Genomic DNA, 20,977 nt, shown 5'->3' on the forward strand with positions numbered 1-20,977 from the left:
GTGACATCATCACAGCAGTGGACCACCGCGCTGAGAGATTTCCCCCTGATGGAAAACCCCCACACTGAAACGGGCTCACAGGACTACTACTCTATTACCAGGGCCCAGGTGTGTGTGTGTGTGTGTGTGAGTGTGTGATGGAAAACCCCCACACTGAAACAGGCTCACAGGACTACTACTCTATTACCAGGGCCCAGGTGTGTGTGTGTGTGTGTGTGAGTGTGTGATGGAAAACCCCCACACTGAAACAGGCTCACAGGACTACTACTCTATTACCAGGGCCCAGGTGTGTGTGTGTGTGTGTGTGTGAGTGTGTGATGGAAAACCCCCACACTGAAACAGGCTCACAGGACTACTACTCTATTACCAGGGACCAGGTGTGTGTGTGTGTGTGTGTGTGTGTGTGTGTGTGTGTGTGTGTGTGTGTGTGTGTGTGTGTGTGTGTGTGTGTGTGTGTGTGAGGGGTGGGGGGGGGGTGTGTGTGTGAGGGGTGGGGGTGTGTGTGTGTGGGCGAGGGGTGGGGGGTGTGTGTGTGTGTGTGTGTGTGTGTGTGTGTGTGTGTGTGTGTGTGTGTGTGTGTGTGTGTTTGTGTGTGTGTGAGTGTTTACCCAACAGATTTTGGAAAGAGCCTTTTTTCAGAACGCACTTATACTACTGTTCTTAAAAATGCATTTTCATCATGTTTGTATGAAGAAAACGTCTCATAAATCAGACAGTGAACAACATATGAACAAATCCTTCTGTAATAACCTTCAGAATAGTGCTGAGAATGATTATGGAAAGTTTAGTTGATGTAAGTGCTTTAGAAGTTGTAGATTTCTGGTTCAGAGTATTGAGAAGAAATACTAATGTTGAGATAATGTCCGTTAAAGATGGTTGTATAGGAGAAATATACAGACGCAAACAGACAAGGTTTAGTCTAATAAACACCTGAATGTACATGTTGGACCTTTGATTTATACTAGTATAAGACATAGTATAAGAAAGAAGAAATATAAAGACAGATAATTTTGCCTGCTGTGTCTCGCCTAAGGTCACAAACACAGTGTGTGTGTGTGTGTGTGTGTGTGTGTGTGTGTGTGTGTGTGTGTGTGTGTGTGTGTGTGTGTGTGTGTGTGTGTGTGTGTGTGTGCGTGTGTGTGTGTGTCTAGATGCACGTGGAGGCTGACTGTGTGTCTTCAGTCAGGCTGATCTTGAGACAGCCGTCCTCCGCCTGGAAAACCTTCAGTCTGCAAGACATCAAGATCTACCCACACACACAGGAGGTAACACACACACACACACACACACACACACACACACACACACACACACTGGAGGTAACACACACACACACACACACACACACACACACACAGGAGGTAACACACACACACACACACACAGGAGGTAACACACACACACACACACACACACACACAGGAGGTAACACACACACACACACACACACACACACACACAGGAGGTAACACACACACACACACACACACACACACACAGGAGGTAACACACACACACACACACACACACACACACACACACACACACACACACACACACACACAGGAGGTAACACACACACACAGGAGGTAACACACACACACACACACACAGCCCCCAACCCTTCACACACACACACACACACACACACACACACACAGTAGTAGTCCTGTATTATAATGTAATTTAATCATGAAAATTTTAAATTATATCCACAGGATCCAGAGAAGGAGGTTTCTGATTGGCTGTCTGACCTGACACTGGTAGACCAACACCCAGACCTAGAGGTAAACCTGTGTGTGTGTGTGTGTGTGTGTGTGTGTGTGTGTGTGTGTGTGTGTGTGTGTGTGTGTGTGTGTGTGTGTGTGTGTGTGTGAAGGGTGGGGGGCTGTGTGGGTGTGTGTGTTGCTGTAACATGTTAATGTTTTTTGTTTTTATCTTGATAATTTTACAACTTGAGTCACATAAACAGAGACACACACACACACACACACTAACCTGTATTCTTTTGCTGGGCCTCCCAGACACACACACACTCACTCACTCTCTCTCTCTCCCAGACACACACACACACAAACACACTCTTTTTAGTGGGAGGCTACGGCAGCTAAACTGCAAAAAGGACAGATACAAAAACACTTTCTTACCTACTGCAATTGCACTTTATAATGACTCCCCTTTCAGTAAGGACAGAGGATTTGAACTTTTAAACTTTAGCCTGAGCTGCATATTTTGCACCTGTATGATTGCACACTTGATTGCTTTTTCTTTTAGCATAATTTTATTTTTATTTTTTTCCCTATCATACTATGTACTGGCAGAGCTAGTATTTGTGTTCTGTTATCTACGAGTAAAGGCCGATTTCCACCGGCTGCGTCTCCGGTCCTTCTCCGCTCCAGCACGGCAGAAACAGAAATACAATTAAGAGCAGTCAGTGGGTGAGTTTCCACCACGTCCGCTGCACCGTCTCTCTGCTCCGCTGCTGCTCCAGCTCTCCAGTGAAATACGCACTGCTTCTATTTCTGCCGGATGCCTGAGCTCACCGCATCAATTTAGCACAGAACACATCGAGATAGACAGGAACACAGGCGCCGACAAAACAATAAAACCTCCGGTTAATTTTCAAAATAAGACACTCGGTGTTCACTGCAGGTGACATTCTCAAAACAGAGACACATACGAGCATGTCCACTGTTCTTTTACTCGTTCGGATGGGAACAATAACCTTCCGTGCGTTCGTTGTTGTGTAAATACCATATAGGAGAATCATATTATCAAGAGCGATCGCCCGTCACTTTCATTACCGCGGGAACTCCTCGTTCTCGCGACTCCAGCTGTTCAGCGTAGCTGGCCGTGCTGCTTTGAAAACGGAGCCGGTGGGTATTGACGGACGTGAGCGCACGGAGCAAAACCGTTGGACACCGCACGCGCAGCCAGTGGAATTCCGGGGTCACAGCTACTTAAGCACAGGGACTATCCATAGCACTTTCTCATCTTGGCTATGTATGCTCATGTTGTTTTGTAGAGGTGGGATATGTACGTAGGCCTATATGTGTTGTGTTGTGTTGTGTTTTGTTTGTGTTTGTGTTGTGTTGTGTATGTGTTGTGTTGTGTTGTGTTGTGTTGTGTTGTGTTGTGTTGTGTTGTGTGGTTGTGTTGTGTTGTGTTGTGTTGTGTATGTGTTGTGTTGTGTTGTGTGTATGTATGTGTTGTGTGTATGTGTTGTGTGTATGTGTTGTGTTGTGTGTGTTGTGTTGTGTTGTGTTGTGTTGTGTTGTGTTGTGTTGTGTTGTGTGTATGTGTTGTGTGTATGTGTTGTGTGTATGTGTTGTGTGTATGTGTTGTGTTGTGTTGTGTGTATGTGTATGCTGGCTGGTGAATTTCCCTGCTGGGATGAATAAAGTAGATCTTATCTTATCTAACCTGTACTCTCTTTGCAGGGCCTGCCAGACACACACAGACACACACACACACACACACACACACACACAGACACACACACACAGACACACACACACACTCTAACCTGTACTCTCTTGCAGGGCCTGCCAGACACACACTCTGTCTCTTCCAGTCTGCAGCAGATGTGGGCGCTCACTGAAGTCATGCAGAGCAACCAAACCACGGCTACTATCGGCAGGTTTGATGTGAGTCAGACAGACAGACAGACAGACACACACACTCACAGACAGACACACACAGGGAGACGGACAGACAGACAGACACACACACTCACAGACAGACACACACAGACAGACAGACAGACAGACAGACAGACTCTCAGACAGACAGACAGACAGACAGATACACAGACACACTCACAGACACACACACATACAGACAGACAGACACACACACACATACAGACAGACAGACACACACAGATACACAGACACACGCACACACACACACTCAGACACACACACAGTGAATGTCCAGAATGTTTTGTGTAGTTGTTACAGTTCACTGCAAAAATAGGATTTTCAACATACATACATAAGTAAAACATATTTATTTCTGAAAAATAGTTCTTATTGTTTTAGCCTAAAAATGGCTTATTATTGAGGTTCCACTACCAGTAACAAACTACAGCATTTTGGTTTGCATGAAATTATTAACAAACTTCTCGAACAACTTCTAGATTTAAGAAATTAATGAAAGCAGAAATTTAGCAGATATAAATGAACTAAATCATGCTGTGTGTGTGTGTGTGTGTGTGTGTGTGTGTGTGTGTGTGTGTGTGTGTGTGTGTGTGTGTGTGTGTGTGTGTGTGTGTGTGTGTGTGTTTGCATGAAATCCAAGCTAAAAAAAATAACTTATTTTTTTTTGCACAACTTCTTGATGTAAGAAATGATTGTTAACAAATGATTGAAGCAGAAATGTAGCATATATATATATATAATTAACTAAATCATGCTTCTATGTCTCTGTGTGTGTGTGTGTGTGTGTGTGTGTCTCTGTGTGTGTGTGTGTGTGTGTGTCTCTGTGTGTGTGTGTTTCTAGGTGGACGGCTGCTACGATATCAACCTCCTCTCTCTGACGTAACATGGAAACTACTGCATAGAACTTCTGTTAACGTGCACACTGTACTACAGACAGACAGACACACAGACAGATAGATAGACAGACAGACGGACGGACGGATGGATAGATAGATAGATGGATGGATAGATAGATCGATGGACGGACGGACGGACGGACAGATAGAAAGATGGACAGACAGATAGACATACAGACAGATAGATAGACAGACTTATAATACAAATTAGGGTGATTGGACGGTATCATACAGTGGACGGTATAAAAGTGTCTCCCGGGAGATACCAGGAATATTGCATGAAATGTCAAGTCTTTCATTATACTGATATAGGCTACTATCAATTCAAAATGGAGGCTACACATTTGGTTGATGCTGTCATTTGTATTTTGCCCTGACTGACTGAAGCCAGACTGGTGTGGTGTGTTGCATCTGTTTCTCATTCAATTCTGTAAATACTGTACATCATAAACTGAATAGATAGGGGGCGCCCTTAGCTCAGTTGGTAGGGCGTCCCCCCCCCCCATGGGCCTCGGCCAGCAGCGGACCCGGGTTCGATTACAGCCCGCGGTCGTTCTCTGCATGTCACTCCCCTCTCTGCCCCATTTCAACTCTGTCAATAAAAAAAAAATATATAAACTGAATAGATTTGAAGCATAATCTCACTTATAGTCGTTTGTCGTGACTTATTCAGCTGTTTATCAAAATAATCACGTTGCTTGTGGGACGTTGCTTAACCTGTATTCTCTTTGCAGGGCCTTCCAGACACACACACACTCACTCCTCTCCTAAATACACACAGGTGCTCATCAGGCCAACTATGGCATCAACAGCATGTCAAAAGCAAATTATGTTTTTTCTAAATGTGAACAGATTAAACAAACAAGTTCAACTAACTCAAAAAACGAAGCCAAATTCATCTTGCATATTAAACCATAAATCAAATATTAGATCAAACCAAAAATGTCTCTAGCGCCGTCGGATCTATGGTTGTGTTCCGAATCTCATACTCTTTCTTTTTTCTACTCTACATACTACATCCGACGATAAAAATAATCTAGTTAGGATGCAGTAGGCATACTATTGGGACATACTTTTACTCTCTTATTTCATCATAACATTGCGTCTTGATCTTGCCTCTTGCTTTTATATCCGTCGCATCCCCGTTTGTTTTCATAACATGGACCTATAGGCTTCGTCGATGTTACGTCACTTCACGTGCGCACTGGATTGTGGGTCAGAATCGCCCAAATAGGATGCACTTTTCAACACTAACAATCTTGGCCGCATGAAGTAGACCATCCGGGTATTCTAACCATCCTAAATCTGGCCACAAGAATCGGGACATCCTAAATCTTTTTTCTACATACTATATAGTAGAAAGTATGCGATTCGGAACGCAACCTGTGTCTCGTTTATTACTGAAAGAATTCAGCACCATGGAGAGCGCCCGCGTGTTTTGGTGATTTTTTTGTCATTGCCTTCTGTACTCTGATTGTTCTGTGTGTGTGTGTGTGTGTGTGTATAGAGTAAAATCCAGTATGGGATGGTTATCTCAAAAAAAGTCATTCTTAAGGTTTTGAATAAGGAGATAGCCCCCTGCTTTGATATGTGGCTCATGGAGTTCTCTAATACTTTATATATGGAGAAAATCTGTTATGAGATCTCAGGGAAAGCAGAGAAGTTTAAACAGATATGTCAGCCTTTCCTGGACTATATAACAGTACTGAAGGGACCTACATGACACCTCGTTGACTTTTTATTTTCTGCTTATGTAACCCTAGGGTACACAATTTTACTTTAACTGAGATATGTTTGTAAATAATATGTTATTGACAGATCAAACTGTAACAGAGTACTGGGCTAATAGGTAGGTTCGTCTCGTGGAGCAGGTGGAGGATTAAAGACACAGATATTTGGTAACCGGTTTTCTATTTCAAATAAACAAAGAATAATCACTTGAATCAATCAAGGAAATATAAACAAACAGGGACTTGTGATATCCTAACTCAATGTTTCTTGACACTCTTCTAGCTGTCAAATAATGGCCAAGTGCCCAAAAAACTGTGTATGTGTGTGTCATTAAACATGTAAAAAACTTAGACATTTCTGTACAATAGCTATCTTTTTGAGAAAATACACAGCTACTTAAGGCGAGACACGGCAGGCAAAAACATCGTTTTTTAAGCACTGGTCAATTTTGAGATTTGTGTCTATTTAGCTTCCATAACATGTCTTCTTTCATACTAGTACGGCTAAAAGGTCCAAAATATACGTTTTAGGTGTTTATTTTACTAAACTTTGACTGCTTGCGTCTGTATTTTGCTCCTACATTCGTCAAAAGTGAGCATTCTAACGCAACATACAGCACCGCGACCCCTGTATGAAAAATTAGGCCTTCAATTCAATTCAAGTATCTTAGATGTTCACACTTGGTATGGGCACACCTTACTCCATACATTTAGATCCACAGTTCCCAGTTCTACTCAAACATTGATTAGACTAAACATTAAACAATGCATCCCACACACTTCATTCACTGCAGGTTAGATGTGTTTGTGGGTGCAGAATGTTCAAGGAAGTCAGTGTTTGTTTGGGCAGGGGAAATCCTACCACACTCCAGGCAGCCAGGCTTGAGGCCTTTTGAGGGAATTGGACTTGAGTTTGTTCTTCTCCTTTAGCTCACCATCATCTTGCTCCAGCAATAGGGCGTGACCTGTTTAGGCAAACAGGTAAGATTACAAGTCTGCTCTATTTGGGAGCAGCATTTTAATTAAGCGTTCCATGTTGGACCTCTCACCAGTGTTCAGTGGTGAAAGAGTCCTCCTCAGCAGCAGACCAGCTCCTCCATGTTTTCAGTCACAGTCCAGGTAAGTATGTTTTGTTTCCAGGGTTGGTAAGTTTGGTTTTGTGTCTCTCCTGTGTTCCTGTGTTGTGTTTCTCTTTCCCAGTTCTCATTGACTGGGATTTTAACTGTGTCCTGCTGCCTGAATGCTTAATTACCTGATTCGGTTCACCTGGGGAATGGGGGTAGATTCCATTGGCTCAGGGGATTTGATTGACAGTTTGCCAATTTCAACAGTGTTACACTTAACATTTACCTTTAGTTTAAACAATGTCCTTAGAAACCTGTTAAGTAGAGTACGCCATGTTGGTTGTTTATTCTATTTTGTCTTTTGTTTGTGTGTTCACTTTTTCAGCTAAATAAAGCATTTGAAAAATGTTATCTAGGTGTTCTTATCCGACTTCTCTTGTCCGTTAATGTGCCGATTTGTGTGCGAAGTAGATTAGATAAAGGTGTTTACATGCATTTTACCTGTGCAACATGCAAGTCCTGTTAAAGTCTTATTGGTTTGTTTACCTGATTATGATTCTCCATGTACACGTGTTGAGTGTGTGGGCTACGTAACACTTGGTAGGCCCTGTCCCGGTTGGAAGATATTTTAGAATATTGAAATGTCCCGTGGCTGAGTGAGTGAGTTAGTGTGTGTTCTAACCAGGCCCAGCTCTTGATCTTACGTAGCTCCTTAGTGGCCCATGTTGAGAGCGTCTTGAGGGTTTTACAAAATGTTGCAATATATTCTCTCACCTACATGTTTTGATCTATATGACAAACATAAAGTATATTATTGTTTGCTGATGCCTTAAAAGGTGCTTTAAGCCTGTCAGTAACTGCAGTTAGCAGTCCCCTCCCTCGTCCCTACCTCACCACATTAATCAGGGTTCGACATAACCAATGGCCCGCTGGCCCGGGGCCAGTAAAATCATATGCAGGGCAAGTTGATTGGCCCGGGCCAGTAATGGCCAATCACAGATCAGTATCTTTTTGTAGACTACATCATGGTTCATTGATATGCGCGCTGATAGTCGTAATGAAACGTGTGTTTATTTAAGACTCATTATAATATAGATAATATATCATATATTTTTTAATGAAAGGCCAGTGGACATACTATGCGTGGGCGATTTGACAGGCGGAGCAACAAGCGGGCGCACTCTCGCTCCATTGGCAGAGCTGTAGGCCTACCCTCCGATCCGCTCCGCGAGCGGGACAATACCGAGAGAGCCAACTCAATATTAGGGATGTGAACGACTTATTAAGATCGCGAGTCAACAAATCAATCGACTTACTTTGCCCCCTTTTTTTCTTCCCAAAGCAGAGGTTGAGGTGCAGAAAATAAAAGTGCTTTCCTTTAGCTGCCGCCGTAATGTTACAGTATTTGGCCCACTCCTTTCACATACTTTCAGTTGTAGGCTTCTAATTCAATATGTTTGCCTGGTTTTACATTATGTGTATGAGCAATATCAATATTTCATATCATTAACTAAAAGAAAAATAACCAAATCTAAAGGGAACTTCTATACTGTATTATAATTATTGACAAAAAAATTACGAAAAAAAAGTGTGTGCAGGGCCAGTGAAAATATACAAGGGGCCAGTAAAACTCAGATCCACTGGCCCGACGGGCCAGTAGGAAAAAAAAGTTGTGTTGAACCCTGTTAATGCACTGCGGTCTTCAAGCAGCGAGTTATTTAGCATCATCTCAGATCCATAATAATGAAACCATCAAAACAAACATTGGGAAGGATTTTTACCTGCTCCGCCATTGTAGGTGCATACACATTCACTCATCTGTCGCTCTGCACGTGCACTGGCAGTGAGACGGGTGCCGGTTTGTAGCGTTCTCTCTTCTGATTGGATATCAGTAAAGGGCTCACAGAAAAGTTTATTTTTCTGATTAAATGCAGAGCGGGTGACTGAGAGATCGGAGTTATGAAACGCGCACACTATACAAGTGATCACTGTATGAATATAAAGTGATTTAACACTTATATTAACATACATAAGTGGCATAAAGCACCTTTAATAACTCTGATGATAAAATGCATGTGAAATACAGACGGGTCTGTTGTATCTGTTCCACAGAAAAAAAGCTGAAATGTATTTGATTTATTCAGTCCAATATTTAATAAAATGCAAAAACAGCTCAAAACTTTAAGCAGTATAAAAATCTGGAAATAACATGATGTAATGCTCAATTCAAACATTCAAAAATACTTCAAGATGAAAACAAAGAAACTATATTCATAAATAACAACAAGTTAAAATACGTGTTTGTTTATTCGGAAATATGGAAGGCAAAAATAAAGAATGACTGGAGAAAAGTTTCCAAGTTCTCAGAGGATGTTTAATGAAGTGATATCACAGGACAGCTGATGCAGGCACAGCAAAAGTCAAAAAGAAAAGAGAGCCCTCTCTCGACAACAGAGGCATTATATTATCTCTAAACAGGGTGGCAATTTATTTTTGCCATGTGTGTTCTGGGACCATCCTCTTCTTTCCTGACGTCCTCTGCTGAACTTTACTGATTAGGTTAAGCTTCCCAGCCTTGATAGAGTGTCTACAACTTGCTTGGCCAGAAAGGCCTTTGTTTTAGCAGATCCTCTGCCTCAGGAATGTTGCTATCTTATGGGAAAATCAGGTTAGTTTTTATAGCTGTTCTACCTCCTCGTCTCCAAAGCACCAAGAATGAAGTGAGAACATTTATTAAATCACAAATGTGAAGAATATATAAATTGTTTAAATGATTATACAATGGGTAAATGCAAATTAATGAGGGGGGGCATAATATCATTAAAATTAGAGATATTTTTCCTAACATAAACAAGTTGCTAAAAGTGAATATGGTTAAGGATGGGTGACTCATTCTGCCCATTGAAGGATTATTTCACTAAAAACGGAGAAGGACGAAACCGAGTGTTGACAGAGAATGCCAAAAGCGCCCAGATGAGAGGAAGAGTTTCCCGATAATCTACATAGTTTTTGTGCTGTGATTCGTGTCAGGTTGCTCTATAGGAGTCATTAATGAGAAAGTACGACCAGAAAAGTAGTATAATAGGAGATCTTTAAATAATTATTCTGATGGGGTCAGATAAACTCTTGGAAATGTGTTTACTCAGATGAATGAGGGTCTACAACAGAATCTTTTTATCCACATTGAGAGGTGGAATTTCACATGAAAACAGGGCTCTGCATTTATTACATTATCTATTCACATGTCATCTGCTGAGAAAAAAAAATCCTAATATATTCTCTCTCCTACATGTTTTGATCTATGACAAACAGAAACAGTATATTATTGTTTGCTGATGCCGTAATAACTCTGATAATAACTGATAGTTTAAACACACTTGTGCTTCTTCAGGTTGGAGTTTTGGGTGAAGCTTTTCATACATTTGACACAACAGTACGGTTTGTGTCCTGTGTGGATACGCTCATGCTTTGTGAGGCTAGATGATGTGTAGAACCGTTTGTCACAGTGTTGACATTGGTACTCTTTGAGTCCATTGTGGATACGCTCATGCTTTGAGAGATCAGATGAATTGGAGAACCGTTTGTCACAGTGTTGACATTGGTGTGGTTTGAGTCCAGTGTGGATACGCTCATGAGATTGGTATGAGCCGTAGGAACTGAAGACTTTCCCACATTCATGACATGGGTAGATTTTTTCCTTTGTGTGGATGTTTCTGTGACTATTGTAAGAAGCTTGATGGGTGAATCTCTGGCCACAGTCCTCACAGCTGTACGGCTTCTCTCCGGTGTGAATAAGTTGGTGTCGTTTGAGGGTTCCTAATTGAGCGAAGGTTTTGCCACACTGGTCACAGCTGTACGGCTTCTCTCCGGTGTGAATAAGTTGGTGGCGTTTAAGGTGTCCTGATGTAATGAAGGTTGTCCCACACTGGTCACAGCTGTATGGCTTCTCTCCAGTGTGAATACGTTGGTGGACTTTGAGTTGTCCTGATGTAGTGAAGGTTGACCCACACTGGTCACAGCTGTACGGCTTCTCTCCAGTGTGGATTCTCTGATGAGTCGTTAAGGCCGCTCTCGACCTGAACTCTTTCTTACACTGTTGACAGCGGTGAGGTTTAGGTTTCTTTGTTCCTTTTTGTTTCTGTAGCGACAGACAGACAGAAATACAAAGACAGAGTATGAGTGAGGCAGAGATGTGCAGTCAGGATCGGCAGTAGGGATGGGAATCGTTAGGATTTTACAACTAATGAAAAGAAGACAAGGACTTTAATACTCAAAGACATTGGAGACACAGGTCACACACATTAGGGAGGGGTCAGTAATCACACAGAAGGCACCAGAGAACAGGGAGCTTGATGAGTTGTAACAATTGCCAATACCTATTGTAGGATCAATTGGCCTTAATTGGTGAAGCTCCAGCTTGACGCTCCGTTTTTCCCTCGAAACATATATCATCCATTATCCGAAAGAAATCCACGGGACCACGACGTGACGTTTAAAGGTTTAATTGTCCAAAGCAACATACAAAAAATCCTTTTCCACAATGTAATGGAGAGATATGACAAAAAGAGAAGCGAGAGAGAGCGAGAGAGAGCGAGAGAGGTCAAAAAACTGTGTGGCTCCACGCTTGTAATCCTCACTGTCTGTCACAGGTAGTTAACACAATAAAGTTTTTTCTAACACTTCAAAATAATGTGAATAAATTTCAAAATAAGATACTGTATATTCGAAATGACCACAATTAACTTAAATGGAGCGAATAGGCATTTAGGCTCCTACATTACCGGCCCCTAATTGTTATCATTCTCTTTGAAACAATTACTCACATAACTTAAATTAAGTTAAAAGGAGCCTACATGGTAAGATACACATTATGTTAAACACACACATCAAAAGAAATCTTCTTGTTCTTCACCCCATCACATGGGGACTTGACTTCGAAACAGTCTTTAGAACAGTCCGTTAATGTCATCCGACTCTTGGAGCAGACATAGCTTTGTTATCGGGCGACAAAGTTCATTGGTCTTGGTTTTGACTTTCACCTGACGAACAAAGCCTTTCTTGTCCGGAAAGGTCTCCAGAATCCTTCCAAGAGGCCACGAATTTCTGGGAGATGTATCGTCCACAATCAGCACCACATCACCGACGCAGAAGTTTCTTCCAGGCGTGGACCATCGTTGACGTTCTTGAAGCTGTGTCAGGTACTCCTTGCACCAGCGTTTCCAGAAAACGTCCGCGAGGTACTGGACCTGTCTCCATCTGCGGTTAGCATACTGATCGTCCTTGTTGAATACTCCTGGAGGTAACTCGGGTTTGACCTTGAGTAACAACAGGTGATTGGGAGTTAAGGCCTCTAAATCGTTCAGGTCTGAAGATGGCGTTGTGATTGGTCTGCTGTTTATGACAGCCTCAGCCTCACACAGCAACGTATGGAGTCCTTCTTCATCCAAAAGTTGTTCCTTCACGGTGACGTTCAGGATCTTTCTCACTGAACGGATCAACCGCTCCCAGCTTCCTCCATGGTGCGAACCTGCTGGAGGATTGAAGTGCCACTGAACACCTTTGTGTTGCATTTCGTTTGCGATCTTACTGGTATTCCATTCTTTGATGGATTTCTTCAACTCACTGTCAGCCGACCGAAAGTTGGTTCCGTTATCTGAATACATCTCTCTGACTTGTCCTCTTCTGGCAAGGAACCTCCTTATTGCGTTGAGGCATGCATCAGTGTCAAGAGAAGATGCAACTTCTAGGTGCACAGCTCGTATGGCGAGACAGGTAAAGATGACACCGTACCTCTTTACTTGCACCCTACCTCTTTTCACCAGGAATGGGCCAAAATAGTCAACGCCAACTCGCGTGAAGGGAGGGTCATCAGGCAGAACTCTGCATGTCGGTAGATCTGCCATGAGTTGCTTGCCAGCTGTTCCATGTAACTTCTTACAGACGACGCACTTGGACAGGAAAGTTCTGATGGCTCCATTAGCTCCGGGTATCCAGAACCGCTGACGCAGTTGAGCCAACATGTGGTTCCTTCCGGCGTGAGCTGTAATGTCATGAATGTGTCTCAACACCAGCCTTGTGATGAACGAATCCTTTGGCAGGATGGCTGGCTGCTTGGAATGATCTGGCATCGCCGCTCGGCTCAACCTTCCTCCGACTCTCATGACTCCTTCTTGAAGAACTGGATTCAACTTGTAAAGTGAGCTACTTTTCTTCACTCTCTGATGTTCCTTAAGCATTGTCAAGTCGTCTTCAAATCTTTGTTTCTGACAGTACTTAACGATTTCTGTTTCTGCTTCTGTCAAATCATCACAGGTAAGGTTTGTTCCTTTGAAAGTCTTCTTAAACTGATTCACTCTGCTTTCTCCACCTAACGTATTAGGTTCCTTTCTCTTTGCTTTCAGCTCTTTAAGCAAAACTTTCACCTTCAGAAGCCAGGCAACAGCACGTTTGAGCTTTGTCCAGGATGAGAAGTGGCTCATCAACTGGTCCACTGGATCTATTGGGTCTTGCACCTGAATGACGTGCACTTGAGCTGCTCTTTTGACCTCTGAGTCGTCGATATCCGCCATTCCAGGATCTGGATTATTGGGCCACTGATCTTCTGTATGGAGCAAGAAATCTGGTCCTGAAAGCCAGCATCCCAACTTTAAAAATGCTTCGACGGTCTGTCCTCTTGAGACATGGTCAGCAGGATTCAGAGTTGTATTGACGTATCTCCACTGTGAAGTCTGCGAGTGCTCCAGGATTGCTGAGATTCTATTAGCGACGAAGGTCTTGAATCTTGTTCGCTCGCTGTTCAAGTATTTTAGCACAGCCGTGCTATCCGTCCAAAATATTGATTCATGAAGTTCCAGTTCAAGCTCTTTTTTCAGAACCTTGTCCATCTTGACTGCCACTGTAGCTGCGGTAAGTTCCATTCTTGGTATGGTTGGGGACTTTAAAGGTGCGACCCTGGCCTTTGCCATCATCAGGGTGGATTGAGCTTCTCCGGATGCGGTACGCAGCAGCAGATAGCTTGTTGTTCCGTAAGCATCTTCACTTGCGTCTGCGAAGTGATGCAGCTGTGCAAAGACTGGTGGACCAAACTGCTTCGTTTTAATGCATCTGTCAACTCCAAAATTCTCGAGCTGTTGCAAACTTGAGATCCACTTTTTACAGCTCTTGATGACTTCATCTGGAAGATCTTCATCCCAGCCATACCTCTGCCTGCATAAATCTTGAAGGATCTTCTTGGCGGGCAGTACCACTGGAGCGACAAAGCCCAGCGGATCAAAGATGGAACTGACGAGGGAAAGCAGGCCTCTCCTAGTGTGTGGTCGATCTTTGAGATTTATCTTGAACTTGAACTGATCTGATTCGGCACACCACTGGATTCCCAATGCTCTCTCCAACGGTAAGTTATCTTCGTCAAAGTCCAGATCTTGAAAACCCTTTGCCTTTTCCTCTTCGGGAATTGAACTGAGAAACTTCCGGCTGTTGCTTGACCATTTTGTCAGTCGAAATCCACCTCTCGCCAGCATGCTCCTCAGGTCGTCGCAAAGTTTGATAGCTGTATCTTCATCAGTAGTTGACTTAAGACAGTCGTCCACGTAAAAATTCCTCTTGACTGTTTTGGCAGCTTCGTGACCAAAGTCATCCTCAAAATCTGTTGCACATTTCTGCAGTGCGAAGTTGGCAACACTTGGCGACGATGTGGCACCGAAGATGTGGACCAACATCTTGTGTTCAACCAGCTCATGCTCGTAGTTCCCATCGGGCCACCAGAGAAACCTGAAGAGATCTGTGTCCTCATTGGTGACTCTGATCTGGTGAAACATGGCCTCCACGTCAGCCATAACCGCCACGCTCTCTTGCCGGAACCTCATGAGGACCCCCACTAGCGAGCTCGTTAGGTCCGGTCCCTGCAGGAGTTGCTGGTTCAACGATGTTCCTTGAAAGCTTGCACCGCAATCAAAGACGACGCGTAGCTTTTGCTTGACTGGATGTCTGACTCCATGATGAGGCAGATACCAGGTTCTTCCATTGGTTGGCTTACGTTCAGCATCGTCGAGCTTCACTGCATAGCCCTTTTTGAGAATGTCATCCATGAATCCAACGTATTCCTTATAAAACTTGACATCTCGAGAGAATCTTTTCTTTAAGTTCAAAGCACGTTGCTCCGCAACTGCTCTGTTGTTGGGCATGCACAGGGACTTGCTTCTCACTGGAAGACAGACGCTGTAATGACCATCCACAAGTTTTGAAGATTCAGACACCATGTTGATAAACTGGTGATCGTCCTTAGACATTTCGATGTCTTCGTCTTGTCCTGCATCAGGAAAGTCCTGTTTGAACTGCAGCTGCCAAAGCTCCTCTAGCTTGGCCACTGAGATCCGATTTGCAGTGATTTCTGTCACTTTGTTTGTTTCCATGGCATCAATTCCACCTCTGAGTGGTCCGTTTACTGTCCAGCCCAATGCTGTCCTGACGGCGTATGGTCCGTCATCCACGCTGCTGATCACCTGTAACGGCTCCATTGCTTTGGGAACGTTAGCTCCTATGAGTAGCCCGACCTCTGCTTGGATAGTCGGAAGATTCACCTCTTTAAGGTAGGGCCAACAGTTAACGTCCTCTTGGCGGGGAATATTATCCTTGGTTACAGGGATGGTTTTTTGTGAGAAAACCTCTGAAAGCTCAATAAACTGGTTGCCATCCAGGCTACTGATTTCCAGTCCGGTTACAATGCGGGTGTTGACGATAGATTCGTTACCCATTGTTCTCAATGAGATGCTTGCATTACGTCCACTAATGTTCAGTTGGTTAATCAGGGACTCTGTAGCGAAAGTCGCTGAGCTACCTGGATCCATGAACGCATAGGTTGCCACTGCCTTGGTTCCCTTTTGTGCCTTGACACGGACTGGAATGATTGAAAGAATGCAGTCTTCCTTACCGGCCCCTGTGACACCAACAGTTTCCGTCGTCTGTAAAAGGGCGCTTGATATGGATTGTTGATCGCACCTTTCCTTTGTTGTTTCATCTCTGTAGGCTTTAGTGCTCATGTGCAGCAGGGTAGGATGCGGTCGTGAGCATTCTCGGCATTGTGCCTTCTCCTTGCAGCCGCTGCTCATGTGGCCGTGTTTCAAACATGCAAAACACAAACCTTTGCTTCTTAAAAAGTCTATCTTTTCCTTGTGTGGCTTGCCCTTTAATTTTCTGCAGACTGTGAGACTGTGATGCTCTTCTTTGCAATAGAGACAAGGCTTGCCATAGGAGTTCACTGAGACAGCTTGTGCATTTGGTGTCGCTGGTTTGTCGTTCTCCATCTTGATTTGGGTTTCAGGGGAAACAACCGCTGTTGTAAACACCTTCCTTGGTTTGAATGTCTCTGTATGCTGTGGGTTCAGCTTCTGTCGCGCAGGGTCTCTTGTGCCTGCAGTGGGGTCTTTAATGTTTCCGTAAAGCGGGTGTAATATATATTTAACCTGCTTGTTGACGAAGTCGACAAAATCCTTAAACTTGACTCGTTTCTTTGTTTTTTCCTGTAGGTCGCAGGCGGACTTTCTCCATGCTTCCTTAAGCCTGTATGGAAGCTTGTTGGTCAGTGCTTTTATATTAACTGTGTTGTCCAAGTCCTCCATGTAGCTTATATCTGCCATTGTGTTGGAGCAGCCTGTGAGGAACAATGCGAAGGACTGTAGTGCATCGCCGTCCTCTGGCTTGATCGTTTGCCAATCCAAAGCCTGCTTTATGTAGGCCTCTGCTATCTTGTAGTCGTCACCAAAAAACTCTTTTAGCATTTCCTTGGCTCTAGCATAACCTGCTGAAGGTTCCATGTGCATGCAGCTCTTAACCAACTCATGTGGTTGTCCACTTGTGTACTGCAGCAAAAATTGTAGCCGATCACGGTTGTCATCAGTGCGGCTTTCAATTCCATGTTCAATAGATCTGATAAAGGTGTTATACTGAAGCGGGTCACCCTTGAATGTTGAAATGGTGAGATCAGGAAGTAAAGCTGCTTTGTGATTCTTCACAAGGTACTCTGTGACATTGGCTTGCTGAGACATGGCTTTGCAGAGGCTATCAAAAACTGGTTCGTTGTTGGAAACCACATTCGGCGAAGGCGGGACATTTTTCAGTGGTGCAGGCAGGAAGTGCTGCTTAACCCTGGGTGGAGATGAGACACGCTGCAATGGTGGCTGAGAGCTAGTTTGCACATCCGTTTTTCCTTTTTCGTATTTTTGCAAAACTTCCATTTTTGCATCTGATTCAGCGAGCGCTGTCTGCATTTCATGCATTTCCTTTCTAGCCTTCATAGCAGCCTCTTGACACTTTTCTTCTGCTTGTAATTGAGCTTCCCTGCATCTTTTTTGCGCATGCCAATCTGCTTCTTCCTTTTCTAGGGCCAACTTCTCTCTTAAAGCTGCTGCCTTTGCCAACAATGATGCACGTTCCATTTCTGCCTTCATCCTGATTGAGGAAGATGAGGAGGCGCTGCTTCCACATTGGGATCCAGCTACACTTTGTTTGCGTCCAATGGTCGATGTAGTCGAACGTTTCGATGATATAGACCTATTATCTGCATGCATCTCTTCCTTGTCACACTCTACAGCCTGCTCAGAGCGTTTCATGACATCCTTCATCCATTCCTCACTTTTCCAGAAGAAAGTGTTAATGGCATCATTTTTAGGATCAAACCAAGTCTTTTGATCATCCAGAAACTCATCCTCAGTCATGAGTGATTTCAAACAAGAATTTTGCTCACAAAAATCCTGATGCAGATGATCAAGGTCAATGCGCAACTTATTTTTAACAGTGTCGACATTGGCATCATCTTCCATTAATTGTTGGATTTGATTTTCCATGCGGGTGAGCTGTGACAGCTTGTACCTGCGTGCATTTACTGCTTTAACTTTGTTTTCTTCCAAAGCCTTCTCAGTCATTTTTACAGGTCGTTTTGTAAGTTCCTGCCCATCCATTGTAAGAGTGTATATTTATTTATTATTACTCTTTAGTTGTAGGCTGATAATGTCCAAACACTTCTGAATATGCTTTACATCAAAAGACGTTCCTTTCCTTATTCGGATGACTGACGTCCCCAGATGGACGTTGAGACGAGTACACTCACACACACACACATATGCGGAGCCCCCGTTCTGTCCGAATGCTTAATTAACGAGGCAAAACTTACGGTTTCTCTCCTTTTCTTCCGGAAAACACCGTGCTGTCCTTGCCAAGTTTCCTTTGTCCTTTATCCTTTCTTTGTCAGGCCGTTCCAAAATCCATGCATCCGTGTGAAGAGCAAGTTTTTTGACTAAAATGTAGGATCAATTGGCCTTAATTGGTGAAGCTCCAGCTTGACGCTCCGTTTTTCCCTCGAAACATATATCATCCATTATCCGAAAGAAATCCACGGGACCACGACGTGACGTTTAAAGGTTTAATTGTCCAAAGCAACATACAAAAAATCCTTTTCCACAATGTAATGGAGAGATATGACAAAAAGAGAAGCGAGAGAGAGCGAGAGAGAGCGAGAGAGGTCAAAAAACTGTGTGGCTCCACGCTTGTAATCCTCACTGTCTGTCACAGGTAGTTAACACAATAAAGTTTTTTCTAACACTTCAAAATAATGTGAATAAATTTCAAAATAAGATACTGTATATTCGAAATGACCACAATTAACTTAAATGGAGCGAATAGGCATTTAGGCTCCTACACCTATAGATACAGTTAGGTCCATATATATTTGGACACTGACACAAGTTGTTATTTTAACAGTTTACTAAAAAATCTTCAAGTTAGTTATATAATGAATATGGGCTTAAAGAGGACCTATGATACTTTTCGACTTTTATGACCTATAAACGTTGTTATAATGATTTATAGTCATGTTTAACCATACTAGAGTATCAAGTAATTACGTACATGCATTTCGACGTATTCCCTGCTGACCGTCTGGGGTGGCTGTGCAGAGCACTAAAAACTATGGCAGCCAGTCGAGCCGAACTTGTTCAAATTTCCGTTAAAAGTGTGTCACCAGATATTTTTGCCATATATGGTCAGGCAAGCTCCCAGGTTGCTATATATAGCAGGGGGTGACAACACTAGAACAGTGCTCGCTTAGCTCAGTCGGTAGAGAGATCGTTTACGAAGCAGTAGACCCGCGTTTGCGTCCTGCCCGGGTAGATACTTTGCAGACATTTAGAATCACGACTTCACTTCGCAAGGTAACCAATCACAACGTAGTTGGGTTTGCAGGAAGGGGGGGAGGGGGCGGAGATGGCAGAAGCAAAGTGTTTACAGGGCCTGCTGGATCGCCAAAATAAGAGAAAGAGCTTCCCGAAAATCTACATAGTTTTTTGTGATGTGATTCGTGTCAGGTTGCTCTATAGCAGTTTTTAACAAGAAATTAAGACCAGAAAAGTAGTATAATAGGATCTCTTTAAAGACTTTCAGCTTTAATTTAAGGGTTCACATCTAAATTGGAGGAAGGGTCAAGGAATTACAGCTCTTTAATATGTATACCTCTGTTTTTCAAGGACCAAAAGTAATTGACCTTTGGCTAAGCCCCGCCCTCCTTAGTTACTGTTGCTAACTCGGACAAGTTGTCGCAGCTGACTGCTTGTTTACAATATGGCAGCTCTCTCTCGCACATACACACACAGACCAGACGTATTTGAAATGACACGACAGTGACTGCAGGTTCTGTTTTGTACGTACTGTAGTTTTCTCTAAATGATAAAACATCTCATCCATCAACTAAACGGACACGTCTCTCACATCAAGGGCCGGGAAGTACGCAGGGGAACAAGTCAAACCTTCGCCGATTTACACTACTAGGCTTCTTCTGTTTAGCTTTCAAAATAAAAGACAGCACTCAATGTTCTGTAGGACATCTAACTGAAGGCACCTCCATAAACTAAATCTTAATAGATGAAGTACCAGCAGCATACAGGCTATGTCCAGCATCAGAATTAAACCATCTCTTTATCCTTGATTATTGCACAGCTCCAACTATGTCCATCAGCAACAATGAAAACACAACTGCTCAATTGAATATAAAAAGCATCATGGCTTGCACTCGGCATCAATTCATCAACTGATTATTAAATAAACCCCAAAATAGTTTCTGACTCACCAATCTGACTCCCTGGCTGTAGGAAGAAGCAAGCTGATAGTTATCAACCAGTGTGACTGACAGCAGAGCTAGCTAGCATCCTTCCGTTCATGTAGGCTGCCCGTTTGAAACGCTCGTACATTGTTGGTCCTTTTCGCTGTTGTAAACCGTCCAAGGCTGGTGCAGGCCTTTCTCTTGCTATTCATTCTTTCCCTTTTTAAAATATAATCCAACTTGTTAAATTTCCTCCAGTCTGAAATATCTGCGGGCACTGACAGCAGCTGCAATGTTGACTTTAAAATCCGCGGGGGTAACGACGTGAATGAGAGCAGCCAGCGTAATCACGTATCGCTGTTGCATGTGGCCCAGGCACATCGTTTGGCCATTTTTGCGTCTTTAACAATTAATAAAGCCAAGAAAACAACAAAAGTGTCGCAGGCTCCAATGGTTCTCTATGGAGATAGATGCTGAGAATGTCCGAGTCTGGATCCTGGGTCGTTAGTAGTTAAACGCTATTGGTTCATTTGCATTC

The 20,977-nt window shown here is 43.3% G+C and overlaps 1 protein-coding gene across 1 annotated transcript in view; it reads left to right on the forward strand.

The window, feature by feature from the left end:
• The window catches only part of nicn1 (nicolin 1), a gene marked incomplete at its 5' end in the record, with an annotated part of 5,222 nt that extends 582 nt beyond the window's left edge, over positions 1-4,640 (forward strand). The window contains 5 exons of the mRNA XM_080025794.1: positions 16-108; positions 1,152-1,265; positions 1,719-1,787; positions 3,543-3,647; positions 4,504-4,640. Of these exons, the coding sequence (XP_079881920.1) occupies positions 16-108; positions 1,152-1,265; positions 1,719-1,787; positions 3,543-3,647; positions 4,504-4,545 (423 nt within the window). The 3' untranslated portion in view covers positions 4,546-4,640. The remainder of the gene's footprint in view (positions 1-15; positions 109-1,151; positions 1,266-1,718; positions 1,788-3,542; positions 3,648-4,503) is intronic.
• Between the last annotated feature and the right edge of the window lie 16,337 nt (positions 4,641-20,977).

Source organism: Ammodytes marinus (assembly GCF_949987685.1).
Source record: "Ammodytes marinus genome assembly, chromosome: 4".
Taxonomy (NCBI): domain Eukaryota; kingdom Metazoa; phylum Chordata; class Actinopteri; order Uranoscopiformes; family Ammodytidae; genus Ammodytes; species Ammodytes marinus.